The sequence below is a fragment of the Pteronotus mesoamericanus genome, unplaced genomic scaffold (assembly GCF_021234165.1).
Source record: "Pteronotus mesoamericanus isolate MK-2021 breed Mesoamerican mustached bat unplaced genomic scaffold, CSHL_Meso_final contig_116, whole genome shotgun sequence".
Lineage (NCBI taxonomy): Eukaryota > Metazoa > Chordata > Mammalia > Chiroptera > Mormoopidae > Pteronotus > Pteronotus mesoamericanus.
The window spans coordinates 7,707,333-7,720,534 of record NW_026555027.1 but is presented as its reverse complement, the minus strand read 5'-3'; the positions used below and the strand labels follow the sequence as shown (position 1 = coordinate 7,720,534).

General features: G+C 53.4%; 1 protein-coding gene across 3 annotated transcripts in view; it reads left to right on the top strand.

Annotated features, from left to right (window-relative positions):
• TMPRSS2 (transmembrane serine protease 2) overlaps nucleotides 1-13,202 on the top strand; it is a 34,203-nt gene that overhangs the window by 17,398 nt on the left and 3,603 nt on the right. For all 3 annotated transcript variants that reach the window (XM_054578598.1, XM_054578591.1, XM_054578580.1), the window contains 6 exons: nucleotides 3,736-3,862; nucleotides 5,092-5,202; nucleotides 8,373-8,416; nucleotides 9,224-9,395; nucleotides 10,626-10,801; nucleotides 11,191-11,286. In XM_054578598.1, the coding sequence (XP_054434573.1) occupies nucleotides 3,736-3,862; nucleotides 5,092-5,202; nucleotides 8,373-8,416; nucleotides 9,224-9,395; nucleotides 10,626-10,801; nucleotides 11,191-11,286 (726 nt within the window). The remainder of the gene's footprint in view (nucleotides 1-3,735; nucleotides 3,863-5,091; nucleotides 5,203-8,372; nucleotides 8,417-9,223; nucleotides 9,396-10,625; nucleotides 10,802-11,190; nucleotides 11,287-13,202) is intronic.

Here is a 13,202-nt window from a genome sequence, read left to right as displayed (position 1 = left end):
CAGCAGTGGGAGGGACAGGACAGGACCAGTTCCTGGGACATGCCCACTCCCGTCTGCATAGGATGTCCCTGCACAGCAGTGAAAATGAGCAACCGGGGTAATATGCAAACTGGAGCACACACTAGCTCTCTGTGGCTGTCACAGGGGAAGTGACGCTTGTGTACCGGGGCTGGACTGCTGTCACGGACAGCCATACCTGTGAGCCGATAGTGCTTCACACAATTTACGCTGGGGAAAGACCGTCCACTTGGGGGTCACCTTCCTTCCCCTGCGGTCCTCCTCAGCGAGCTTTCCCTTCCTGCACATCCTCGCTTCCACGTCGGGCCACCTGTATGGGAGGTGCCATCCGTCCTGGCTCCGGGATTCCTCCCTGAGGAAGCCGGGGTCCCGGGGCGGCCTCTCCCACCTGCGTGGTCACCTGTGTCCTTGAGCGAATGCCTCTGACTCTGTGCCAGGAGCTCCCGGTTGGGAGTGTTTGCACACTCCTCAAACTTTCGACATGGTGCCTACCTTTATTTTAGTGATGATAGATAATATTTGTCTCCATTTTCTTACATGGAGTGGGGGGTTCTTGAGGCTGTATACAAATACACATATAAAGGACATACTCATACACACACACTTTCACATAGACACACCATATATGCAAACACACGCTCTCATGTAGACACACCACGTATACAAACACACACACTCTCATGTATGCATACCACATATACAAACACACACTGCCATGCAGACACACTGCATATATATACATACATGCCTGTTCACCAGCCAGTTACGGTTTATCTTGGAGACAACTAGTATGAGTGTCTTGCTTCTTATATTTTGCATAAAAAAAAGCAAATATTGTTTGCATGTTAAGGCCATTTCCCAGTGGTTCCCAGCCAGCTGACTCCGTGGCACTTGCTGACAAGCATCCTGGAATCGGGACACGGGCTCCTCCCCCTTTCCCTCAGCTGCCCAGAGCTCCCTGTGTGATGTGCCCTCGTTACCAGTCTCTTCCCTGTAGAAGTTTAGTGCTGCCAGCCATTCGCTGTCACATGCTTGTGCCAAGTACGTGAGCACATGGTGGGAAACTTTCCCAGAAGTAAACCTCAGCATCGGAGGGTCGTGCATTTGTCATGGGCAAGGTCCTCCTCAAGGTGGTACTATCTAATTTCCATATCGATTATGCATATAAAACAAAGTAGACGAACGTGATGCATGTGATCTATAGTAGAGCAGAACACACTTGTGATGTGCTTCTAATCTGACCTTGTAGAGTGGAAATACTTTTCCACGGGGTGCACGTCTTCGGACATTAAAGAACACCACTCAGCCCGTGGAGAACATTCCAGAATGTGTAGAGCTTTCTTTCCAAGGGCATACATAAGTAAATATATAATATGCATATTCTTAACATTCATTCTGCTTTCTACGCCTATTGCTGTGCTTTCTGTGAGTGTTAAAACGTCAGCAGAGGAACGGAAGGACCACGGGAGGTGACACAGTTAACATACTGTTTTGGACACCCGAGATTTGCTAAAAGGGCAGGTGTAAGCGTCCTCACCACAAAAGGAAGGAAGGCAGGAAGGCAGGCAGGAGGGAAGGCAGGAGGGAAAGAGGGAAGGAAACAAAGAAACAACTTGAAGTGATGCATATATTGCTTGACTCTGGCAATTATTTCACAATGCATGCAGACTTTGAAACACCAAGTTGTATACCTCAAATACGTATATAAAAAACTTTTTTGTAAAAGTTTTATTTGTCCATTATACGTAGGTAAAATGAAAAAAATCATGATGCTTAAAAAAAAAGCAAAGCCTGCTAGAGACCAGCCACCAGCTCACTGGTTCATGGACTGTCTTCCTAGTCAGCATCTGAATGCCGATAGTTGGAAGGGGAAAAAATCTCCCAAATTATCCACAAATCAAAAATGAAATGTCTTTTTTTAAGATTTTATTTATTTATTTTTTAGAGAGAGGTGAAGGGAGGGAGAGAGGGAAAGAAACATCAATGTGTGGTTGCCTCTCGAGCGCCCCCTCCTGGGGACCTGGCCCACTAACGCGTGTGGTACATGTGTTACAATTGATGGGTCAATATTGATACATTATTATAAATAAAGTCCTGAGGTCACAGTAGGGCTCACTCTCGATACCGTGGGCAAATGTATAATGACATGTCTCCATATTTATAGTGTCATACAGAGTAATTTCACCGCCCTAAACATCCCCTATGCTCCACCTGTTCATCCTTCCCTCCTCGCTTCCCCCAACCCCAAGTAGCGCCTGATCTTTCTACTGTCTCCATGGCTTTGCATTGTCCAGAATGTCCTAGAGTGGGACTCCTACTTCATGTAGCCTTTTCAGATTAGCTTCTTTCCCTTAGTTAATATGCATTTATGTTTCCCCTTTTTCATGGCTTGATTGCTCATTTCTTTTTTAGCCCTGAATAATATCCCATTGTCCGGCTCCGGCAGAGTGTGTTTATCCACTCACCGAACACGTGGCTAGCTCACATGTGGCATGCGGAGTCGCTCATCACCAAGTGTTGGGAAATCGTTAGGTCGAGGCTGAGAGTTCACAGAGGAAGGTCAGTCAGGCCGTCCAGCAAGCCAGGGGCCACGGACAGGAGGGGGCAATGAGGCCTGAGGATGGCCGGTCCTGCATTTGACATGTCTAGCCCACACACATCCCCCCAAGCCACAGAGCATGGTTTCACATGATGCTCCGGTCAACCCAAGTCATGTAGGGCTCCACTCTGTGAGTCCCCACGTACCGTTCTCCCACACAACGAAACAGCCTCAGAATTCGGAGTTGCCACTACTTCTAGGGAGAGAAAGGAATGGAACTGGAAGGGGCTCACACTGTATTTATATAGTGTGATCTCTTTCAACTGAAAAGCAGTGGTTTGGGCAAAATGTGGATGAATTTTGAGGCAGAGCCTTACACGAGGTCCTGGGCACATCCTTGGGTGCCCTGGCTGGGCCCAGGGTTTGGGCGAGAGACGGTCCACGTGCGACTTGAAGTGATTATTGAAAGAGCATTTTTCAAAAACCTTTACTCTTATTCATTTATTTCTGCAAATTGCGTTATTGAGACAGAATTCCCCTACCATAAAATTCATCCTTTGGGAGTGTGCAATTCCGTGGATTTTACCTATTCAGAGAGGTGTGGCCATCACTGTGACCAAGTCTAGACTATGTTTGTTGCTTCAGAAGGGATCCTTGAGCTGGCACCCCCTTATCGCTCCTGCCAGCCCCTAAGCCCTAAACAGCCACTAACCTCCTTTGGGTCTCTGCAGAGTTCCTATGCTGGATGCACCACAGCGCTGGAACGAGCCCCTCGTGCCTGGTTCCCGTCACTCAGCAGCGTCTTTAGGGTTGACGGATGTTTCTGGTGTGTCGCTGCTTCTGTCCCCTTTGTGGCCGAGTGGCATTCCTTTGTGCACATGGACCACATAGTGTGCACTTGTCTGCTGGCGGATGCCTGGGTTGTTTCTGCCTGGTTCCACCTTTTGGCTGGGAACACCTGCGTACACGGCTTTGTCTGAACCGCTATTTTTGATTGTTCTGGGTATAGAGCCCCTTTCAGCTGGGAAAGGAGAGATTGGTGGCATCCCTCCGGAGCGGCCGGCGCCTCAGGGAGCGGGACCCGGCCACCTCCGCGCGTTTCTGTCCTGGGGAAGCGGGGGCTCCTGCGGAGGTTGGGCCAATCGCTTGGCACTCACGGGCCGTCTCTTTTCACGCAGTTCGTCTCTACGGCCCAAACTTCATCCTCCAGGTGTACTCGTTTCAGAGGAAGTCCTGGCACCCCGTGTGCCTAGACGACTGGACCGAGAGCTACGGGCGGGCAGCGTGCCAGGACATGGGCTACCGGTGAGTGCGGAGCCGCACGGCCTCGCGGGTGGAGCGGGGGCGCCCCGGGGGCAGCGCCAGGCAGCAGAAACCCAGGAAAGACTGGCGGTTCTCGCTGCCCCTCCCTGGAAGTGCTAGCTGTGGACAGTCATCTCCTTCCCAGAGCTGCTCATCCGGTGGACGTGGCGCCCTGCCACCCCGCCCTGTGTCGTCCTCCATCCTCTCCTGGTTACTCAGGGCCATCCAGTGCTGCGGTCGCCAGGGTCCAGGATGCTGAGGGAGGGCCTACACCGGGGTGGGGGCAGGGGGTGGGGTGAGCTTGGGGGTGGGCTGGATGGTGTAGGTCAGCAGAATAGTTCCTGCAGCGCCTTCGCAGCATGCACGTGGGAGGCAATGAAGGCTATTGAACCAGAGAGAATTGATCATCAGATTCACACGGGAGAGAATTCGCTCCTGCACACAGCCACAGGGAAGGTGAGGGAGGAGAAGGGAGTGTCCCCTCCCAGGGAGTCCCAGCCAGGGCTCAGCAGAGCGTCCCTGGCACATGCTTGGCAGCCATTGGCTCCACGAGGAAAGGCTGTGTGATTTTAATACAGTCATCTCTTCCTTGGAGTGTCCCTGTGTGACCACTTGATAAGAACGTTGGCACCTTAGCTAATGAAACACTTCAAAATGCCATCGCCCACTGCAGGGCTGAATGACATAGTGAAGCCCCTGTCCCGGACCTGCATTTATAACTGGGGACATTTTAACCTCTGTAAATTTTGTTAGATCCTATGTGCATACACATCCTTGTTCTTGTTTCTTTTTAAAAAATCTCTGTTGTATTTTTTCCATTACCATTAAGTCCCCTTATAGCTCCCTCCCCCGGCAATCACCACACCGTTGTCCACGTCCATGGGTCCTTTTTCCTTTTTGCTCAGTCCCTCCACCCCCTAACTTCTCCCCTCCCCTGCTGTCACCCTGCTCTCCATCTATAAGTCTGTCCCCATTTTCGTTTCTTTATCCTAATCCAAACTCGATTAGAAACGTGATGGATGGAAGACTTGACCTGACACTTCAGGTTTAACAGATCAAAAGATGGTTATCACACAGTCACTTGTTTAGAACTTGTGATTTTGTTTTCCAAAATGCTAAGGCATGTTTCTTAATCTGAAGTTCACGCAGGAGGAGTATTGTGATATAGCACAGGATTTGGGATCGCTAACGGCGTAACCGGAATTTTAAATACGATTTTCTGTCCCTTTTAGGAATAGTTTTTATTCTAGCCAAGGAATAGCAGATGACAGCGGGGCCACCAGCTTTATGAAACTGAACATAAGTGCTGGCCACACCGATCTGTATAAGAAACTCTACCACAGGTACTGGGCGATTCCTGTTCTCCTTTGAAAGATTTTGTAACAAGAATGGCAGGCGGCATCACGGGGCATCGCTGTCCCCAGCCTGGCCCTTCTGAGCTGTGATGCTGGGTTTGGTTGAGCTCTCCTTGTAAGGAGCAAGGTTCACGTGCCATTTCATTGTGCCCTCTCCCCTTGATGGCATTGAATGACATTGCAAAACGGATAGTCCACATTATTTTCTTCACTATCTGGACATGAGGGTCGTACCTACTGTGTGCTGAGGAGGTTATCTAGAAACCGAGAGCACCTCCGGGTCACAGCAGGGTGACCAACTCACCCCGCTTGTCAGGGACTTGGCCGGTTTTAGTGCTGAAAGTCCTGCTTCCCAGGAATCCCCACAGCCCCGGGCAGCAGGGATGGTCGGTCCCCCAGCCCCAAGCCTAGTGTCACCTGATGCCTTGGCGGGGTCAGGGAGCCAGCGGCTAGTTCAGTTCAGCCAACATTTCCCGTGCCTCCGTGCTGTGCTGACTTGTGGTCCTGCGTGGGTTGCAGTGTGTGTCCTGTGGGTGGAAATGAACCCAAACAGCGGGTCCCATGGTTGGTAGCTTAACCTGTTAGGGGGGTGGGGGAGGGGTGGGTTTAAGCCACTTGACTTGCTTTGCACATGTTTAAAATATTTACAGTCTCCCTGGGGTCATTATTGTCAGAATGTTCTTTAGTGTAAAAGACACAGCGTCCTTTGTGAATAAGCCTTCCTCAGCTCCCAGGTCCCTCTCACTGCTCCCCAGGTGGTTAGCCAGGCGATCCCCTTTCTGCAGGCCAGGTGCTGTTTCAGGGAAGGGCGCATTAATCACCCCGCCCCTCCTTTCCTGTGAGTGGGAGGCTGGAAGCAGGTTTGCATTCCTGGCCAGGTGTCTGGGGGGCTGACTTCCTCTGGAGGCTGGTTGTCCCAGGGAATGTGACGGGTGAGCCCAGGAGGAGGGGCGTGCACTGCCAGGTGTACCCATCAGAGCAGTTGGGCTGCGGTTGGCCCACGAGAGCGAAGCTAAACACAGCTGCCTGGGCTCTTTGCAAAGGCTGAGTGTTTCTTTGTCTTCCTGGGTCGTGCACGGATTGAGAGCCGAGCGGGGCAGGGAGGCTGCCATCTCTCAGTGAGAGCCCTGGCAGCTTACGCCGGGGCTCCGGCCTTTGGAGGAAAGGAGAGAAGGTTGTCCGCTGGCACGTGGTGCGTCCTGTCCGTAGTTGGTGAGGGGAAGACTTTCCTCTGGCTTCCAGAAGTTGCCCTTTGATATTATGGACGAAAAAGGGGCCACATGCTAAACCTGACAAGCTCAGGGGAGGCCTGCAGCGAGGCTTTACAAACTCAAGAGACCTCAAGTAACCACACAGGAGGGTCTGCAAGTAAAACTTCCTAATTAAAAGTAGTTCAGGGAAGGTAGTCAGGTCCTAGGGTGGTATTTTTCTCTAACAAAGGCCAATCTTTATCTTAACTGAGCCTGTCTGTTGCCTTTTTGCATCTAAGATAACATACTGCACAACAGACCTTTGGAATATCAAAGTAATTTCCTGTTTTCCAGACCCCTGAAAGCACAATCAGCACCAGCATAGAAACCACAAATCCCCTCCTTGTTATTATCAATTGTCATCGTGTTAATTGTTAACTCTTCACTATCCTATACTCACCAAGGTAAAAAAAAAAGTGTGTGTCTCTGTTTCCCTTGATCTAGTTCCAGAGATTTCCCCACTTTGCTTTCTCCCATCTCCCTCATCCATCACCAACGCATTTCATGGAACCCGCTTACGCCTCTGATTCTAATGTAATAAAATAAGGTGCAAAACTGGCCTTCTCTGGCGTGTTTTCTCAGTCCATTGAGATTTTGCTTCCTGGCAGTTGACATCAGTTTGGTGCAAATAAACTCATTAAAAAATTCTTACAGGTTTGGACGTTTCTTAGGTGTCCACATCCGAGTCTCTTGGCTCTTAGCGGGGCTCGCCTGCGGGGCCGCACGGCGGTGCTGCCTTGTAAAGGAGAATCAGCCTCATGATTTCTAGAAAACATCTGTTCATGGGCATGTGTTCTCTTGGCGTTGCCAGTGTCCCTTGGCCAGAAAGCACCAGGACACACTCCTAGTCCTGGGAACTGCGGAGCGTCTCTGTTGGAAGGTCTCTGTCGTGAAGGACTTCGAGGGTTTGGGCTTGCGCTTGGTCACCTAAGGGAAGATTTAATGAAGCAGGGATTCTCTTTTGATTGGCTGCTGTCAGGAATTGAGGGTGATTCTTGGATGGGTATCTTAGTGCTTTTTCTTCTTAAAAGGGGTGGCGGGAAGCCAGGCTGCCTCCGGGACGGGCAGATTAGCCGCAGCCAGCAGATGGGCCCTGGTGTGGACCAGGTTCGTGGTGCGTCTGTCCCGGCAGGAGCGGGCGGCGGGCTTGTCTGTCTCCTGCTCCTTCACGAAGCAGGGCTGGCCCGATGCTGGTGCCCGCTGTGTCCGTTTGTGCGCAGTGGGCCGCTGCCAGCTCTGAGTGCCGGGAGGTGAGGGGCAGCGCCGTGCCTCCTCAGCACACTGGGAAGAAGTGCGTCGCTGTGCCGCAGAATGCGTGTTGATTCTTTCTCACCTGCCCCTCGAATGTTTACCTTCTGAACAAGTAACTTTCTTTTCTTCGGCTCCCAGGTAAATAATTGACAGCGTTGTTTTCTGTGCAATAGGTGTAAAACAGTCATAAAAAACCCGAAGTGTCCCAGTGGTTCCCTTAAAATATTAGAAGATGATTTTAAATTCCAGAATAAAAATATTGACTTTTCCCTTTCCCCCTTCTCTCTCTAAAAAGGCAATGAAAAAAATGTCCTCGGGTGAGGATAATAATAATAATAATAATAATAATAATAATAATGGCATTGTTGCGTGTTCACCCTCCAAACCACCCGATGAGCTGGTACTGCAATCAGCCCATTCTGCATATGGGAAACCGAGGCACAGAGCCTAGGTAACTCGCGCGCGCTCACACAGCTGGGGTGTGCAGCCGTGCTCGGCGTCTGCCCTTCGCCACTGCCCCCGTACGGGTTCACTCTCCTGATTCGAGCCCTCAACCAAGGGCCCTGCCATGTACGGGGAGGCAGGGGGCTGAGGACGTCGGAAGAAAATGTTCATTCCTGCGTCTTTGTGACCAACATCCTCTTTCTTCTTTCACAGTGATGTCTGCTCTTCAAAAAACGTGGTGTCTTTACGCTGTATAGGTAAGGGAGTCCTGCTTTTCCTTTTTGTGTTTCGAGAAAGGACATACTCTGTACCTTCAGACAGGTACCCCCGTGTCATTGGGAAGGAGGAGAGAGGGGAGGCTGCACTCCTGAGCCACCCGACGGGGAGCCGGAGGCCTGTGGGTGCCGTCCGTGCTGAGTCTGGGCTGCGCAGGGTTTCCAAACCCGTTAGCAGCAGGGAAGGCTCTGTCCCTGCGTGTTCTCTCTGGGACGGCCATGTCCTGTCCCTTTAGGGGCTCAGGTTCCTTGGTCCTAAAGCTCAGCTTTTCTGGTCGAAGGGGTGAGACTTCCTGGCTGGGCTGTGCTCAAGCTCCTTTAGGTACCCAGAGAGGTGCCTGTGCCACCACCCTCTGGCCCCACAAGACACCTGCCGGGGAGTGTGACCAGCACGCAGGAGGAATCCCTCCTTCACTTTGTTCAGGGATCCTGAGCATTCAGTCCCTCTAGGGCTCCAGCCGGCCCCAGGGCCTTGGGCACGCAGGACCCCAGCTGGGTGTCTGGAATCACAGCGTCAGCAGAAGTGGTGCTTCCCAGGGTGGTGGTGAGGGGTCCCGGGGAGCTGGAGGAGTGTCTTCTCATCCCTCTGACCAAAAAGAAACCAGGGCATGTTCTCTACAAGTCAGACCCCAAACCGACAGGAACAAGAGGCGGCAGCGGTTGTCCACCAGCCTGGTGGGACGTCTGGGACGGGAGCCGTCGGGACGCACCCTGTGCGGGTGGGTGTCGGGGTGGGTCAGGGGCCCGGGTCCCGCTCCTGACCAGCTGCATTGTGCTTGTCGCCTTCAGAGTGCGGGGTCAACAGGAGGATGGGCCGGCAGAGTCGGATCGTGGGCGGGACGAGTGCCGCCCCGGGGGACTGGCCCTGGCAGGTCAGCCTGCAAGTCCAGGGCGTCCATGTCTGCGGAGGCTCCATCATCACCCCCGAGTGGATTGTGACAGCCGCCCACTGCGTGGAAGAGTATGTGCATGGTGGGATGAGGGCTCCTGGGTTTGGAGGTGACTCTGGGGCCATGTGACCTTGGGCAAAATCTTTTGACCTTTTAAGCTCCGGTTTCCTTGTGTATAATTGGGGGGTCCTAATGGTGCCTCCTTTGTGGTATCGCTGGGAGGGTCAGATGAGCTACTGCACGTGAAACGTGGCCAGGCCTATCCCTCAGCAAGCATGTATGCGGCGTCCACTGAATGCAGGGTTCTGGGAGCAGGGATGCAGGGTGGGGCTGGGAGGTCACTGTCCGTTCCTGCCACCTTGGGAGCTCTGGCCCCCTCTGCATGATCAGCCTCGGAGAGCGCGCACTCAGGCACGCCCAGGAATCTCACGCTGCCCTGCAGGAAAGTTCTCTGGGCCTTGGGGAAGCATCCTTGGCTGCAGGGTAGCCCACTACACAGCCAGGTTGGGAGGCGAGGGTCGGCACCCTAATTTCTAGCCTTAGCACTTTTGTGGAAGATACTGTCCTCCTCCTTTTTTTTCAAAACATAGAATCTTTGGGTCACATGTTGATTTTTGAGGAAACCTCACTCATCAGAGGTATTTTGCTGGTTTAGAGTGTGGCTGGGCCTGGCTCGGCTGCATGGCCTCGGGCAGTGCACGCCTAGCGCGGCAGCGCAGGCACCTGTGAGCCGGGCTCCCGCTCCTCCCCAGGGCTGTGGAGAGGGCGAGGGAAGCCGTGTTTAATCCCCAGGCTGTTCCCTCCCCCCCCCCACCCCAGGCTCTGATGGCTTGGTAGGATTCGGGGCGCTCCTACTGGAAAACCCCTCGATAAAGGTAATGCTTGGATGGCTATGGACTTAGAGTCTCTCCAGCACCACACACGTATTAAGCACCTACTGTGTGTCAGGAAATGCCCTAGCATATACAGGTAGGGAAGATCCAGTCCTGCTGGAAATGAGTTTTAAAACCTCAGAGAGGCATTAGGTCCAAGAAAAAACGTTCTTGGAGCTGCTGCTACTGCAGCTCAGAAGAGGCACGGGGTCCCCCCGGGAGGTTGAGCAGGGGCCAGAAGGAGGGAAGATGTGCAGGGGAGGCCAGGCTGAGGTGGGCGCAGGGGAGCCCGAGGCCTCCTCGCCTGCCTCGCTGGCTTGGACGGGTCGTGTCAGCCCTGGGACCTTTGGCACCAGCGGACGGCTTTTGAGTGAGAGCCTCACGTTTGTGGTTTTGAGATAGTGAATGGTGTTTACCTCTGTCTTCCAGGCCGCTGAACAATCCACGGTACTGGACGGCCTTCGCAGGAATTTTGAGACAATATCTCATGACCTATGAGCATGGCTACCGGGTAGAAAAAGTGATTTCTCATCCAAATTATGACTCCAAGACCAAGAACAATGACATCGCCCTGATGAAGTTGCAGACACCTCTGACTTTTAACGGTACGTTCCTTTGTTCGTGGGGCTCAGGGTGTGCAAACAACTTTGACTAAATCTGGAGGAGTGGTTGATTGGAAATAAACCTGTGTTGTGATAATAGAAGGTAGGAATTTGTGTTGAGGTAGGGGGCGGGGCGGGGCGGCAGGGTTGGCTGACAGAAGTGTGCTCAGCAGAAGCCAGGTCACCCGAAAATGTGCCCCTCTGTGTTTCCTCCTCGGTCAGTGGTAATTTAATCAATACAGGAGAGCGCAGACAAGGGTTTCGGCCACCATGCCGCTGGCATCTGGGGCTGGCTAATTCTTTGCGGGGGGCTGTCTTGTGCGCTGGAGGGTGTCTAGCAGGCTCCCCGGCCCCTGCCCACTGGCTCACGGTGTGTTTTCTTCTTGAAACAGACAAAGTGAAACCTGTATGTCTGCCCAACCCAGGCCTGAGGCTGGAGCCGAAGCAGCCCTGCTGGATTTCCGGGTGGGGGGCCACCTACGAGAAAGGTGAGGCCCCTGGGCACGAGAGTCTGCAGGTCCTGTGCCACACAGCACTGGGCGTGGGGGCGGGAGGCCCGGGCTTCCATCCCGGTTCTGCTCCTGCATGATTGGATGACGTGGGGCAGCTCTTGGTCCTTGTGCCTCAGTCGCCCCACCTGCCAAATGGGAAGAATCCCACCTGCCCTACTTAACACACCATGTTCGTGTTGAGGTCAAATGGCCCAATGTGTGGAAACCGCTTTTTGCAGGACAAAGGCTTTGCAAGTGTGAGGAGTATAAAATCGCCCTGGGAGCGTGTTTTACTGTTGCCAACAGGCCACCCTGGAAGTCGGCTGCCTTCTGATGGCCGAGAGATAATGGGCTTGGTAGGGGTGGGCAGGCATGGCCAGTGATGGCCTTTGTCCCGCCCCCACCCAGAGGGAGAGGGAATGAGGTGCCCCCGCCCCCAGAGTGGACCTGCTCGGCTTCCTTCAGTTATCAGTCCTCTCCATCCCAGATAATTTTCAGTTGAAAGGACCCTGGCTGTTTCATCTTTGTGGAGCATGGAAGTGCCTAGTGGTGCAGAGGAGCATTTTATATATTGTTCACACCCTTCTTCCTAAAAGCATTCAGGGCACACATACAATGAATCCTTAGAACAAGGTGCAGAGAACAAGGGCTGGGTGATGGGGGGCTTTTCAGGAGAAGGTGGCAGTGGGTACCGCGTCTAAAGGAAGTTACTACCTCTCAGCCTTTGGGTAGCAAGCAAGGCTGTCCAGCAGCCAAGTTGAAAAGGAAAATCAGCAGATAATTTGTGGAGCACTTGCTGCAGTGGGAATGTGCCAGTGAGCAAAATAAGACAGAAATCTCTGCCCTCAGAAATTTACTTCGCTTTCTTCCTTGGATATGTGAGGCAGGACGAGGTCAGACAAACCAGAAACGTAACAGTGGCTGCTTCGAAGAGGGCTGGGCGGGGGTGTGGTCAGGGAAGTCTTCTTGGAAGAGGTGACATTTGAGCTGACATCCTAAGGACAAGAATGTGTAAGGGGCAGACGGGCCAGTGTGGCTGGGGGGCATGGTGGGCCAGGGGCGAGGGGCCGGGCGGGGACCAGATTGTGTCAAGCCTCATGGGTTGTGGTCAGGACCCCGGCTTCTATTCCTTGCAAGATGGGGAGCGCTGGACAGATTGAAGCAAAGGAGTGACATAATCTGATGGCTATCACAGCAAGGATGTGGGCAAGAGCAGACAGAACATGAGGGTGAGGGGACGCCTGCCGTGGTCTCCTTGATGAGTGGGCGGCTCAGGCCTGGATGTGGGCGTAGAGGAAGTGACCTTGTAGCTTTGGGATAGGGCCACCAGATCTGCTGCTGGATTGAATGTCAGCAGGGGCCAGAGTGACAAGTCCAGGGAGGATGGCTGCCCGTTTTGTGGCAAGGAGCCCCGGGCGGGTGGTGGCACTATGTCCGGACCAAGGGATGCTGGCGGTGAGGATGGCGACGTGAGGTTCTGTTTCAGCACAGGAAGCCCATGGTGCCCAAAGACGTGCCATGGAGGTAGCAGGGTGGGAGGGGAGAAGCGGGGACAGCAGGTGCCTGTGATTGTTCAGAGAAGTATGAGAAGGGAGACAGTGCATGGAGGAGGGTGCGGGTTTGAGAAAGGCTGGTTCGCTTTAGGTAGGGACGGCCCGGTGAAGAGGGAGCGGTGAGGGAGGCCAGGTGCTGCTGCAAAGCCCAGCCATTAAGCGATGACTGAGGATGCTCCGGGGACCCGGGCGGGTTCCACAGCCCCCAGGGCAGGGCGTCTTCTCCCTGAAACCAGGATCTAGAGCTGCATTCAGCACAGTCCGCCCGCTGCGAGGGCGGCCCAGGCTCCCCAGAAGAGGGCTGGGGAGGAGGAAGGAGGGACGCGTTGGGGGTCAGGGCCCTCCCTGTCTAGTGCCTGC